The sequence below is a fragment of the Nomascus leucogenys genome, chromosome 16, assembly GCF_006542625.1.
Source record: "Nomascus leucogenys isolate Asia chromosome 16, Asia_NLE_v1, whole genome shotgun sequence".
Lineage (NCBI taxonomy): Eukaryota > Metazoa > Chordata > Mammalia > Primates > Hylobatidae > Nomascus > Nomascus leucogenys.
Window position 1 is genome coordinate 84,854,152 of NC_044396.1, and position 15,789 is coordinate 84,869,940.

Here is a 15,789-nt window from a genome sequence, read left to right on the forward strand (position 1 = left end):
GGCTCAAGCAGTTTTTCCATCTGTCTTGTTCTTCCAAAGTTGTAGATAGTCTTTTTGAAGTGATAATAAAATCCTCATGTTTCCACAGAGTTTTATAGAGTTTGCTTGCAAATATTAAAGTATCTAATCATTCTGAATATTGTTTAGTAATAAAACTGATAAAATCACACTGGCGTTGACTACTGATTTAACTCCTGTTTTTTGATTGAAATTAAAATAGTTATTCTACAGTAAGTGATTGTTACAAAAACACAAGAGATTAAATAACATGCTCTGGTGTTAATCTTAAAATAAATTTGAAATACAGAGTCAATTTAAAACATTCAGATGAGATATGCTCCTCTGACTCTTTTGGGATATTTCTATTTAATTCTCTTCTAAATCTAAAGAAAAGGAAAATGAAAGATTAAAAAATGTGGAGATATCTCCAAGTATCAGAGTTTAATAGAACAGTATAAATTTGAATTGGCAAATGCTGTTTTCACACATTTGGAGTTTTTTGAACTGTATGGAACATTTGCAAATGTGAGTTTTTAAGATGTTCGTGCAGAATTTTAATAGTATAGGAGAATTAAGGAAATTTACATTGTAGCAAGTACAAATACTTGTTAATTTAAATAAAAATACACATTTGCTGAATAAAAAGTTACTTTTTTTCTAATTAGATTTAACTATTCAAAGGAAAATGCTACTAGAGATAAGTTGTGTCATCTATATTTAGAGTAGGAGAATGGTCTTAAAATGTAACATGTAGATCAAGTATAGTATTGTAGGAACACTAGGTGAATACTTCAAAAATAGAGGTTCTTTTGCTAATATTAATATGCATGCAGTTTTTGTCTTTTGTAATTTGGTATTCTTTCAATTTGTCTATACGTGGAAAGTAATGATTATTATTTTGAGTCATTACCTTTGAAAACCAATGCCAGCCATAGACTCAGAAAAAATATTCAGTTGTATGTATACACCAAAATAAATGAATTATATACTATGGTCATAAGTTCATAGAAAACTTTTACATGACCTCTAGGTTAAGGACCCTTCTTGCAGACAATTCATTTGAAATCTGTAAGTTTTGTTTAAAAATTCTGAGATAATTTACGTTTAGATAGTCACAAATTTTGAATCTTAAGGTCAAAGTGAATCATCCAGTTTAATTATCAAGCAGGTTTGTACCAGTGCACAAACATTTTAGTTCTTTAACTTTTAAAATTTCCACAAAAGAAAGCCCCATAAATTCCTTTGAACAATGCTAAATATAAGCTTCTCTCTACCCCTCCAAAAATGTGAAAAGCATGATTTAGGGACAGAGAAGACTTATTTATTTGAAAACATACCTGGTTTCAGGTTGTTCTTGCTCTAGTGTTCTTCCTTTTTTTATGTTAATTTGTTTTTTATGTAACTTTTTCTGATTTATAAGCTTTTTCTGCTTATCCTTGTTTTTTTGAAAAGCAAAAGTATTGGAAAAAATAAATTAAACTGGAAGTCATAAAATATGGGTTTTAAGTGCTATTTTGCCATGAACTATGTGATTTTGGAGAGGTATTTCTCTGCTTTAATGACCTTAAAATGAAAGTCTTACATTTTAGATGATCTTTCAGGTGCAATTGAATTCCAAACTCAATTTCTTTTTATTGATTTTCACCTATTCAGGGACGACAGATTTTTTTTTTTTTTAAATCACACTTTTAGATGGATAAATAACACAAACTTGAGGCAGAGGTAAGATAGACAAAAAGTCATAGGTAGTTCAAAACTGCTGGCTACTAGAGGAGAAAATGAGAAAAATGTAGAAAACTGAATATAATTTGGAAAAAATAGAGGTTTGAGCTATTTGGGGTATAACTATATTGGGCATGAAACCTTTTGGCTCCCAATATAGTGATCTCTCCACTACAGCCCATTGTCTCTCATAGATTTCCTAAAGCTTTGAGCCTCAGTTAACTAAATGGGCTCAGTGTTCATGGGCCACCGTAGTTTCTGACCAATTGTAGTAGTGAGTGTATGTCTGGCATCTAGAAGGGCCCTGAAAGTCTAGCAAGCCTATGCCACAAAATGTCTTTGCTTATCTGACATTTGGTTGAAGTCCAGCCATCACGTATCACACACATCCAGCTCCCTATTTGTTACATCATTCCTGCCGAATGTTATTATGTATTATGAGTTTTCACACTGTCACATTACATTAGATAATGGTTTAGTTTTTAGTTGGGGGTTGATGAAAGCCACTAGCTGGGAAACAGTTTATCTGTTGTGGTAGTTAACTCTACTAAAAAGAATGTTTTGCAATTCTAGTTTTGCTGAGTAGACAGAAATAGCATCTGCAGATGCTTATGTTTTTAATTTTGGTTTTAAGTGATTTCTTTTAAGCTGAGGGAGAAAATACTAGTTTTAATTTTAAGTTTTGAATATCAGTAGTACAATTTTTAAAAGAAATTAACGGAGTATTGAAAAGACAGCTTAGTTCTGCTGTTCTTCATTAAGGTCCTAGTTTTTTAGTATTTTTACTGTAACTGAATATTTTGAAGAAGTGTTGACCACTCCCTATCATTTCTTGCTACAGATCATTAGTCAGCGTATAAGAATATACTTCTTATTAAATTAGAAATTGGTATGCAAGTAGTATGTTATTTCAGTAATTATAATTACCTCAACTTTGAGAAGATTGTTGCAGTAAAGTTGAAGGAAGAGTATAGATATTTACTTAATATTCAGAGTGTCTTGAAAGTCTGTTTTCTTATTGCCAAAAAAGTTACCATCAATTAGAAATAAATTTATTTCTGGTACATCATGATTAGCTAGGGTACTGAAGTATAAGCTACTTATATGAAATGGTGCATCTACAAGGCCTTAACATAGTAACTTACTCATAAAAGGTGCCCAGCAAAGTTTATTGAATTTTGTTGGGTTTAAAAAGGATGAATGAAGACAAAAGTTTTGGGCTATCTTGAAATAACCTAGTTACCATTTCAGAAAATTATGGCAAATACATTGTGACTTTTGGATTGAAAACTAAACATAAGATGATATTTGTTAACCTAGATTAGCAAATTTAATTTATTTTTAAAATCACTTTTTGTTTTCCTTAGTTCTGTAACATATCATATCCTAGATTTCCTCTTAATTTTAAAATTTATGAGTTTCAAACGTGATGAAAGTTAAGCTACTTTCTTTACTCCAATTATTTAATTTTAATAATGTGATGTATCATACTTAGTCATAGTTGAGATGTAGTGCCCTTTTGAGAAATTTTAATAATGAAACAGAAGAGCCTCTTTGCTTAGTAATTTTATGCATGGAGGATATTTATTTTGTACAATTATTTTCCGTACTCTTTGGTCTAACAAAAACCAACTTTAGGCATGTTGCTTGTATACGAGAGATTAAAAGTAAAATTTTAAGAAAAAAATAGATAAAATAACTTGATTTTTGTATTGTTTTATCTGTTTTTAATACATCTTTGGTAAGAGCCCCCTATATTGAAACACTGCCATAAATGTAATACGAACTGAAACTCATCAGTTGCAAGATGCAGGATCTGTAATGATTGAATGCATAGTCTTTATGGACAGGAATACCTCAGTTCAAGGATCCACCATTCATTACCTCTTTTAACATGAGCAAGTTACTGAATCTTTCAGAGCCTCCATGACCTCCCTTTAAAAACTGGTAACAATATTAGTACTTCATTTAAAGGGTTCTTTGAGGATTTAAGCAAAATAATGCATGTTATATGCCACATGGTAGGCACATAAACATTAGTTTTAATCATAACAATAACATGAACATTCATTATTTTAAGAAGGTAGAGTCAAATGCAGGAGGAATCGATGTAAATTCATCAGACTTTAATCAGTAGGCATATAAACAAATATAACTATCTGTAGTAAAGTTTTTTGTATAGTACTAAATGTTAAGAAATAGAACTGGGTGATTGCAACCTGCTAGATTTTGAGTTTTGCTAGCACAATTAAGTAACAAAAGTTGAGTTGTAGCTTGAAAAAACTGTATGAAGTTCATAAACTTTGAGTCAATTACTCATGACAGGAAGGTCATGTTTTAGTGGAGTAGGAAAGAAATTCTCTATGGTCTAATGGATGCTTGTGGTGGGAGAAGATAGTGAGTACAAAGGATATGGTACAGGTATTTTGATTTGGTTAGAACTGACAGTGCGAGTGAATATAGGCATGGCAGGATTCAGGTGCTGAGGGGTGGGAGGAGAGAGGAACAGGAACTTAAATACAGTGATCTGAAGTGAAACATTAATTTGCAAAGTACCTGCCACAAGGTTCTAAAAGAGAAGACATAGCTAATTCTGTTCTTCTCTTTGTTGTAAAAGTTGTGGACAAGTAGGAAGCAGGGTCAACTGTCAGCTCATGCCAGATGTGTATTATGGGGATCAATAGGTCTGAAAAGACCTGAGAAATAATGTGATGAGGTTCTTAAACTTCAGTGTTGGAGAAGATATTATTTTGACCTATAAGCTATCATCGGAATGATTTGAAATTTTTAGACTATTTTGTATTAACATTGCATTGTGGAATATTGAGTTTGAATTAATCGAGATAGTTTTGCTTTCGGTTTGTTGTTTTTAAAGTATGAAGCAAATGAACATGCAGTATCTGAAAGTGCTGAATTTAAAATACTGTAATTGTAGTACGTGATATCGTTATTGCAGTTATAATCAATGGGTGAATGAGAAAACATTTTTGAAAACTATAAAGCTTAATGTAAATTTAAAGTGCTTCCAGGAAACTAAAAATTTTAAAGGGTAACTAGGATACAAGAATATTTTGTTTGCTTTGGGTTACATTCTGTGTTAATTTTTGTTATTTGACAAATAATCCTCTCACTAATAATTGGATGTACGACAGCTCTTACCCTTCTATTTCTAGTTCTTCTAATCTTTTAGTCATTTTTTATGACTACCATAGTTGTAGATGAAGTTCTTATCCACAAAACTATTTTGAATTGTTAGTCCTAGATCCCTAGGATTCTGCTAATATTTTAGTTACGTTTAAGTCATATTTTAGGTGTATTTCATACATACTATCCTTTAAAACATAAAGAACTGCCTTGTCCAAGAGAACATCCTTGTTCAGATACTCTTGCTGTATGCTAGCATAATGTCTTTATTATACTAGCTATCATTATGTTGAATTGTGTTAACTTGATTCTTTTTCTTTGTTGAATAAATGAAATGAATGAGGAACTGTCAATTTCTAAATTTACATTAATTAGACATCCTATTGGCTTATCCATATAAATAAGAAAGTGATTATTTAAAATACATAATTTGAATAACTTATTGAGGCAGTTTATAAAATTATGTTGCCATTTTGATTGATATGGTGCTTATTCAAATAATTAGTTAAATCCTAAATCTTTTCATGAATTCTCATGGTCTTTAGGGCATTTGGCAGCATATTCTGGCCCTGCTTGGTGGATTGCAACGTGTCGAGGTAGTTATCAACTCTATTTTGACTTAAGTGCAGGAGATTCTAGGTTATATCAGTTAATTTCCCTTGTCATTTTCTCATGGTTGATTTTTTTTTTATCAATACAGATAAAAATCTGGATATATATTTTAAATTAGAAGATATATCAGAATGAATTCCTTAAATGCAAATGATGTTTAATTGTATTAATGTTCCTATGTTGAATGCAAAGAAATTTTTAAAATTAATCCATCAGATTATATTTCTGGCATAGCTGCATGCCCACCATTGCTTCCCTCTTTTATCCTAGGATAATGAAGCGCTGACAGTTTGAGTTAATAAATCATCTTGCCTTTCAAAAGTTTTTGGTTTTGTGAATGTGGACCGCTTTGAAAATCTGATTAAACTTGGGAATTCTCACCTCAAAAGAATACCCATATACATCTACACCAAGCACATAGCATTTTGCATGCAGCCTCAGGGAATTCAGTCTCCTGATCTAGTGGGTGAGTCCAGACCTGCCCATGTAAAACAGTTAACAATGTGAGCCAGAATAAGAATTCACTGGTAATAATTCCAATTTTAGGTTTCTGTAAAATATGTAAAAATAAATTTTATGCAAAACATATTTATGTTTTGATAACACTTAAGAGTTGATACAACAGGGAACTGATAATGTGTGTTTACTATGTAGCTAACGTCTTTGGTCAGTTTCTGTTCTTATGAGATTATGGTGTTAGTCCAGAATCTGTAGATACTGCCACTCTCTGAAGAGTCTTGTACAAGTGGGAGTCATAGTGTTAAAATGACAACATATCAGATAATGCAATAATATGCTATAGGAGTTTAGACAAGGTGAAAAAAATTTTATTCTTGGTGATGGCTTTGCTCTACTCTAGTTATGGCTACAGTTTGACTTGGCCATTAGAGGACTTTAATTCAAAAGGGTCCCACACTAATTCAGAAAGGGTCTCAAGAAGTCAGTTGAGATTAGTAGAATTGAGTATGTGAAAATTCTGTTAAATTCAGCAAGAATCATTTTAAAGTCTTCTCTATTTTGGAATGCTCTTCATTTCCATTAAGCCAAATAAACAATAAAGAATCCATTTTAGAGTGAATTATTTTTCTTGTTAAGTTTTCTGAGGGTAAACTCTTTCCTGGGATTCGAGTATACAAGACATACGGGAGAGCAAGATAGGCTCAGCAGTGGAGGTGATTATTTTCTACACAAGTAGAAAGCATGAAGTTTTAAGTGGAATTAGGGAAGGGATATAGCAGAAATTTTATGGTATATTGCAGTAATATATAAAGGGTAAGAGAGCTCTATGTAGAATTTTGGCACTGAGAAATCCTACTTTTAGTGAAGTTGCCTTCTCTCCATCTCTTTCTGTTGAACCCTTGATAGATGTCAGCTATGGTTATTTTCTTTTCTCGTTATCTCTAATCATTGTTATCGGCATCTTATCTCTGACTCTTTAAACTCTGAAACTTAAGTCTTCCACTTCTTGAGTATTTTTCCAAATTACTCATAAATGTCTGGGATTGTGCCTAATCACTATTCTTTAATTTAACAGCTTCCTATGATTCAACCTTTAAAAAAATGACAAAACAACAACATTAACGCTACAGCTTCCAAATTCAATCAGAAAAATCTTATGTTTAATTCACAGTCAATTAGAATAAAACATAAATAGTGCATCAAAATAATATTGTAGTTCAGTATACAGAGGCATTTGTGAATACATTTGTGTTGAGCGTTTTTTCTTCACTGTATGTATCAAAACATTATTACTATGAGCCATCTGCTAGAAATAACTTCACTGTGCAAAGCTATATGTTAAATTACCATTTAATGCATTTTACGTGTATTGCAAAGATCTCGATGTTACGATTTTTTTCCTCTTGAGGTGTAACTGGTAACCAAATTAAGTACAAACTTTAAGTCACTCCCTGTTTTCTGTAGAATAAAGGGTTGTTTCATTAGTTTGCAATTTCAAAGCCCTTCAAGTTTCAACCAGGCTAACAAGTCCCATCTGATGTCTTACTAGTCTCCTTTACCTGCTTTACTACTTACCATGTAGTCTAGCCAAAAGGACTGTTACTCTTTCCTTTAAATGCTCTTCCAATCTCTGAACATGAGGTCTTTGAGGACAAATAACCATATCCTACTTATCTTGAAATCTTCCATGGCTGCTTGCCTAACTCAGAGTCATGTGATGGTTTTAAGTAAGTGAACATTGAGTAAATGAATTATGCTCAAATTATACACTTTGTTTGTGCTCATTAGGTCTATATTCTAGATGTCCCCTAGCAAGTCTAATATAAGTAACGTCTCCCAAGAACCTTCAGTAAATTCCCAGATTTTCTATGGCCTATTAAAGCATCTTATATACAGTTTTTGTATACACTTACCAGTTTTACTATGTATGAAATAAGCACTTAGATGGGCCTTATCCCGTTTCTCCTTTTGGCATAGAGTACAGACTTTTGTGCCACTTAGTCTTGGTTTTTAATGCTGGCTGCACCATATGTATTCTTGGACAGGTCTTCATCTCTTAAATGTACACTATGTTTTCAGTACCTTTGATGATTACCAAGATCAAATGAGAAAACATATAGAAAGAACAGTTGGCACTCAATAAGTAAAAAACACAGAGCCTGACATACCTGCGATAGTAAATATTTTGATTCTTCTCTCTTTCTCCTAATCTGACCCTAAGCTAAGCCCATCAGTGATAGGAGTTATTTCCTTTTTTTTTTGATATGGAGTTTCGCTATTGTTGCCCAGTACAATGGTGCGATCTCGGCTCACCGCAACCTCTGCCTCCTGGGTTCAAGCGATTCTCCTGCCTCAGCCTCCTGAGTAGCTGGGATTACAAGCATGTGCCACCATGCCTGGCAAATTTTGTATTTTTACTAGAGACCGGGTTTCTCCATGTTGGTCATGCTGGTCTCAAACTCCTGACCTTAGGTGATCCACCCACCTGGGATTACAGGCTTGAGCCACCATGCCTGGCCGAGTTGTTTCGTTTCCTTTTTATGTACCAATAGTGCCTAGGAAGTGCCTTAGTCTTCTTGGATGTTCAAATAAATGTTTAATGAATGAACATAAATTTGGACATTTTTGATAATGGTAATATTTTTAACACCTTTAAGATTCAAAATTTGATTAGTGAACACGATAAAAATTAAAATAGAGAAGAATCTTGGGTATCTGTGTTACTTACTTAATTCTTGGCCTTCATCCCAACTGTACATACCGATTTCTAGTTATTTATGTAGAGAGTACAGCATGCTATGACTACCCTAAAGAGGATCCCCAAAACATAATTTTCATTTTGGTTGTTGCATCAGGCATCTCAGCCAGAATAATTTAAAATATTTTAGAAAAACCATAAGTTGCTTTAAAATACAATCCAGATTTAAATTATTTGAACTCACTTAGATACTGATTCTTTACTGAATTAAGTCATGTTGTGAAAATAAAGATGTGTTTAACTCTGTTACTGTGGACTATTCTCACTTTGAGAAATGTCTCAAATATATATAGAGTTGTATACATTTAGAATATGAGGGAACCTAAAGAATAAACTCCTTATTTTTTTATTCAAAATGTAAATGACAGGACAAATTAAGCACATGAAATTAGAGGCTTTATGTTTTGAGAGAAACTTATCAATTTTTACAATTGATAGAGTATCTTTTTATAGTACTTCAGTGGCTAGCGAATGTTGAAAAATAAAGAACAACCTTGTTCTAGGTTTTTCTTAATGCTATTGACAATTTTTATGTTTTAAAAACCAGGGCAACAAAAACAAAACCAGAGCAACAAAAACAAAACGAGAGCAACACTGCAAAAGACGAGTATTACAGCATTGATTCCAAATGGGTGGGGTAGGCATACCACCTCAGGAAGTATGTTAATCTCCTAAGTTTTCTTGTTTTTATGCCTTTAACACAGGTCTTCCCTCACCTATACTTACTCCCCCCAAAAGACTAAGATCTAACAAGGCTATAATTGGGTCAACTGCCTTCTTAGTTCTGAAGAAATGAGCAAATTGCCTTTCTTTAAAGCTGCTTCTTAGGCTTGCAGACATTCCCGCCTTTCTTTAAAGCTGCTGCTTACGCCTGTAAACATTCCCTGAGTAGCAGTTTTGTGTCCTGTCATGGTGCTAGGTCCTGGGGACTACAAAAGTAAACATGACTCATTTATCTCCAGAAGCTCACAGGCCAGAGTAGCATTTCTAACCTCATCTTCCTTAGCTATTTGCTGTCTCAAGAAATGTTAATACATTTTCATGATAAAAGGGGTTACATGTTTTCTTGAATCTAGTAACACTGAATGCTTTATTTCCATCTCGTTGACTGCACCAAGAAGTCTTTCAGTGAAGAATGCAGCCTAACTTTTTTTAATCCAGTAATTCCCTAGCTTATTTGACAACAAGCCCCTTTTTTCTTTTCTTTTTTTTTTTTTTAGTGCCATACATATCAGTGTTCCAAGAGATATAAATGTTCTGCAGCACCCAGTTTGAGAACCTGTGCAGAGATGATGTACAGCTCTAATGAGATGAGTGCTGTCAGAGCAGCAGGAGCCGGGGAGTTAGGGAAGTCTTCACACAAAGCAGTTCTGTGTTTAACCCAAGTCTGCAGTGATTTGTATACAAAGGAAGGGAAGGGTCGTTTAGGGCTCGGACAGAAAGAAAGAATGGAGAATAGCACGAATGCTTGACAAAGAGCAACCTATACTTGAGGAAAATCCAAGAACTCAATATCATTAGATCAAAGTGGGGTTGAATGTCAAAGATTGAAGAAGCTCTACCAGAGAATGATCCTTGAAATGTCTGAAAAACTCTGAATAGCAAGATTGAACTATAAAGTAGGTAGTAATCAGTTCCTACATTTCAAAGTTATATAAAGTCCATTGTACTTTATATTTAAAGCTAGTTTTCCATGGGGAAAACAAAGATTCTGAATTTAGCAAAAGCTAGGAAGTATATGGGATAAACTGTATGGCTGAATCATCTACTGTGTGCTGCTATTGAGTTCTGAATGTTATTTAATCATACTTTTAAAAAAATTGAGTCATCTGTTAACATTTTAATACAGTACATTAAGAATGACGAAGCAACTTTCCTTGTAAAAAGTTTTAAGTTAACAAATTCCTATTTTGGAATTACAGAATTATCACATGTGAAGACAGAACAATGAAATACTTTATATTTTTAAATTTAAGGTTTTACTGAGCCTTACCATCATTATTGCTCTTTATAAAATATTGATAAATGCAGAAAAATAAGAATTAAAGTGAGCTTATGCCATATAAAGACAGTGTACATGCTGATGTATTTTTTGCTAGACAAAATTTACATATTTATATTTATGCTAAATAGAGTTCTTGTTTTTTACATTTTCCCCACATTGTAAATTCTTTGTAAACACCACATTCAGTGACTACATAATATTTCATTCAGTGGATATATCATTGTTTGTATAGCTGTAGACCATCTTCAGTTTTTCCAACCATATATTGAGATGGTTTCCACTTTATTTGTTATTATAAATAATGTTTTCTGTATATAATTCCAGAATTGGAATTGTTGGGTCAGAAAGTAGGAATATTTTTAAGGTTCTTGATGTATGTTACCACATTACTTCACAAAACAGTGCAGTCATTTATATTTCTACTGGGAGTATATCAAGGAGTTTATTGAGATCTTGAGGATGATTGTTTATAAAGACAATAAAGCAGAGTTTTTTGGTTAGTTTTAAAATATGGACATATTTATTGTTTTCTTCATGGTTTAGTGGTAAGCAACATTCAGCTAAATCTTCTATGTATAATACTTTGTATAAACAAATATAAGGATTTTCTCTTTATATGAAGCATTTTGATTTTTGAGGTATCCATCACGAATTGAAAAAATTGACTATGAGGAGGGCAAGATGTTGGTCCATTTTGAGCGCTGGAGTCATCGTTACGATGAGTGGATTTACTGGGATAGCAATAGATTGCGACCCCTTGAGAGACCAGCACTAAGAAAAGAAGGGCTTAAAGATGAGGAAGATTTCTTTGTAAGTAGCAAGTTTTTTTCTATTTGCTAGTTTTGCCAGCTATGTAATGACATATTTTAAAAGGATTCTGTTAAATTATACAAAAGCCTGTTTTTGTTAAGAAATGCTTATTTAATATACATGGAATTGATCTTAAAAGTTGTTTAAAATAGGATTTTAAAGCTGGAGAAGAAGTTCTGGCTCGTTGGACAGACTGTCGCTATTACCCTGCCAAGATTGAAGCAATTAACAAAGAAGGTATGTGTTTGAAATGATCTGAGACTTAAAATTAGACTAATAGTAAAATTTCACTGTATTTTAAATTTTAATTAGTGTATGTTATGTAATCATTACGTTTATATTTTCTGTAAGTATTCTTTTTCGGGAGCATTTGATTTGTTATATCTTGTTGAGAATAAAATGCTATATGGTTTGCTACCTAAGTAGTGTTTAAATTAGTGGACAAAAATAGTTGGTTAACATTTTTCAACTTTCAATTCACAGGCTTATATTATATGCATTTTATTTCTACTTCTCTGTTTCTAGTTTGTGGCCAAGTTATACTTATAAGCATCTACCCAAGAGTGTGAGGAAAGGTTAAAGATTTAGGGGAATTCAAATCAGTTCAATCCACAAGTGAAATACATAGGATATTTTCTGAGGAAAGAGTATGGAATTTTTACCAATTTGAGGATTTCCTTTATTGTGTCTCTCCCTGCTGTCCTATCATTATTTTTTACAGATAATTGAGTTAATTTTCTAGTAGCTTTTTGTGGACATTTGTTAGAATATTAGATACTGAGCCAGAGTTACTTAAGTAATCAAAAACGTTGAAAGTAACACAGAAATTAGGCGTGTTAGTGTTGCATAAGACTGGGAAATCTATTGGACAGATTATTAATTTAAAACAGAATTCATATGCTGATTAATTTGGAAAGTTGTGAGAATTAATAATTAAATTATTATTGAAAACATACCTGAATATTTTATTTAAATTTCTCATTTAAAAAAGTTTTGGAATACTTGCACGTGTTTTTTAAATTCGGTAATACATTAATTTTCTACCAAAGTTATTTCTTAAACTTGACCACTTACAGTAGTCCTTCCTTATCCACGGGGGATACTTTCCAAGACCCTCAGTGGGTACTTGAAACTTGGGAAACTACTGAACCCTATATATACTATGTTTTTTCCTATACTGTACATGTATATGAATGATAAAGTTTAATTTATAAATTAGGCACAGTAAGACGTTAACAATAATAGAATAATCAAACAGTATATTGTAATAAAAGTTATATGAATGTGGTCTCTCTCTTTCTTCCTTCCTCTCTCTCTCACTCTCTCTTGTCTCTCTCTTGCAAAGTATCTTATTGTGCTGTACTCACTCCTTTTCAGACCGCGGTTGACTGCAACTGTGGAAAGCGAAATCGCGGATAAGGGGGATTTCTGTATTCATTGTTATTACTAAAGAAACAAACATTGAGTGACAGCTTCTTGGCAAGAAGGGCATTTAATCTAAGTAAGGGGACATTTCCTTTAAACTGAGTCTTGAAAGACAACTAAGTTAGCTAAAGTAGTGATCAAAAGGCTTTTCTGGTGGAAGAAATATGTGGAACATAAGTGGGAGAGGCATGCCATGTCATTTTAAGGAACTGCAGGTTGCTTAGAATGAGATTCATTTAAAGGTGATAGAATAGCTAGAGTACAGGTTGGAGAGAAAGGCAAAGATTGGTATATGAAGTGTCATGTAATCTTGCTAAAGAATTAGAATTTTATTTGGAGGTGGTGGGAGCCGTGGAAGAGGTTTTTAAGCTGAGGATTTAATCTAACAACAAACTTGAGAGAAAATAGGAGGTAAGAGAAGATAGAAGAGGAAAACAGATATATTAAGGAATGTTAGGTGTGAAAAAATAAATCATAGTAGTCTAGCTAGAAATCATGATATAACTTCATAAAGACCTTAATCCAATGTATTGTTTTAATGAATTGAAATCATGAATATGGCTATAGTTTTCTTACCACTGGTTACCCCTACAGCAAGAGTTGAGAGACATCTCAGTTCTTTTCTAGTGGGGCCTGTATTTCCCTGTTCACTTACACTTCTGTGGAGCTGTGTTATGGAGTTTACATTCCCAAGTCTTATTCACATTGGCTTCCGAGTGTCTAGTCCAGAGCCTAGCACATAGTAGATAGTCAGTAACAATTTGTGGAAGTAAAGGAAGAAGTAAAATCTCTTCTGTTGGGTAATAAGATGTACCCAAAACAAAGTAAAATTAAATAGTCATTGCCCTCTACATTAATTCATAACAGTTTCTTTTAAGAGCTTTGGGACCTTCGTTCCATGCTTAAAGTTCCCTGTGTGTGTGCAGATGCAAGTACACACATAGCACACACACTCAGAACAAAACCACCCTCATTCTTTATTCTATCCCTTTCATCTACAGGCATTTAACATAGAAAATTCAGCTTACCTTAGTGGAAGAGTGATGATACTGATTGTGATCCCTGGCATTTCAAGAGTAGTTTCAGTGAACACATAGTGAAATATTGGCAGATACTATTTGTTTTCTGAAAGGTATTAATTTTGTGATTTCTGTATGCCCCAAGTGGTGGATAGGCCTGCCCCCTCCCCACCTTGACAAAAATCAGAAGGGCAAAAGAAGCTGTCCATTCAGTGTAAGAGCAAAACAAAATGAACAATTGTGAACATTTAGGCATTTGTAATAATGCATATAGAAGTGAAGAAAAGGGACCAGTCAGTGTGTACTGGAGTCATTGGGGAAGTTTTCATCTTGGGAATGGTACTTGAAGAGTGGACTGGGGTTTAGATAGACATAAGGAAAGGAGAAAGGCATCACAACAGAGGAAATAGCATGAGCAAAGGCAGAGAGGTATTAATGCCCAGATGGCCTGGTGTGCAAGCTGAGTTTTTCTGGAATGCTGTATTGAAGAAGGAAGACAGAAAGTTGCTGGAAAGATGGGAGTGCAAGGTGTACACAGAGTTTGGCATTCTCAAAATTTTTCCAGTGTCTTTACATCCTTGCTATTCGCCTGATCGGTTGTTTGCATAACTTGAATTTAATTCTTTATATCTGTGAAATTCAACGTTATGCTAATTATAGAAAGATATAAAATCAAATGGTGTTATTCAAAGTACCCCAAAAAAAAAAAAACCTTTGCACATATATATTATTGACTTTGGTGCCAACCCCAAGGACATTAGTAATGATTGTCACATTTCTTGTTTATAATTCTTTTATAAAGACCAAGTATCTGTTTACTTAAAGTGGGACTCTGCCTTCATTGGGGAAATGGTGGAAGAACATTTATCTAGGAAATGACAGGAAAACATTTGGATTTCCTTAAGTAGGCATTATACATAATTTATATATCTTCTAATAGTACTGGCTTATATTGACTCGAAAGCATGGGGTCTGTAACAAAAAGTGAATATGCTTCATAATAGACAAAATCTTGAGTCCTTCAAGTAGAATGAGTTTGTGGGAAAGACATGGATGACTAGACGAGATCAGAAGTATTAATTATGGCTGTGCTGCCTGCCACTTAGGTGAATGCCATTGGGGGTAGCATTTAGCCTTCCTCTAGAGTTCAGTGTTCTGAGCTACTTATGAAGACTTTTATCTAGATGATTTGTAAAACATTTTCTAGCTTTAAAGTCTGGAACTACAATTCTTATTTTCCAGTTTGTTGTTATTGCTCAAGGAATAATCCTTTCCAGGGCAAATGATCTTTTTTGCATATCATCTCCTTCCCTGTATTACTTCTTTTGAAAGAAACATTCAAAGAGCAAATGGTAATGCCTATGGAAATATATTTTTGTAAGGATTTCACTTTTGTCAACTATGTTATGAGTCTAAACATTTAAATTACTCAAAATTATAAAATTTCTTAGTAAAAATCAGAATTACATGGAACTAACTTATCAAGACTTAATTTGTGTACTTGTTAGGGGAAACAGGAGTTCAGAGTTGTTTTTAGAGGGAGGGAGAAAGTAAACTTGATGGAGTCCTTAACAGGAGCATTTGTAGTTTTTGCATTCCTAAAGTATTTATCTATACAAGTCACTACTTATTAGATTTCAAGTGTTGCTGTAAACTTGAATTATATTTTCTAATGATTCTGACTTGCTCCTGTTTCAGGAACATTTACAGTTCAGTTTTATGATGGAGTAATTCGTTGTTTAAAAAGAATGCACATTAAAGCCATGCCTGAGGATGCTAAGGGGCAGGTAAGAGTGTTCAGTATTCCTAGCTACCCAAAGGGATATCTTCTTGAA

At 33.2% G+C, this 15,789-nt stretch overlaps 1 protein-coding gene across 7 annotated transcripts in view; it reads left to right on the forward strand.

The window, feature by feature from the left end:
• Window positions 1-15,789, forward strand: part of PHF20L1 (PHD finger protein 20 like 1) — a 74,100-nt gene that overhangs the window by 7,729 nt on the left and 50,582 nt on the right. For all 7 annotated transcript variants that reach the window (XM_030794991.1, XM_030794993.1, XM_030794996.1 and 4 more), the window contains exons 3-5: window positions 11,339-11,510; window positions 11,663-11,747; window positions 15,653-15,741. In XM_030794991.1, the coding sequence (XP_030650851.1) occupies window positions 11,339-11,510; window positions 11,663-11,747; window positions 15,653-15,741 (346 nt within the window). The remainder of the gene's footprint in view (window positions 1-11,338; window positions 11,511-11,662; window positions 11,748-15,652; window positions 15,742-15,789) is intronic.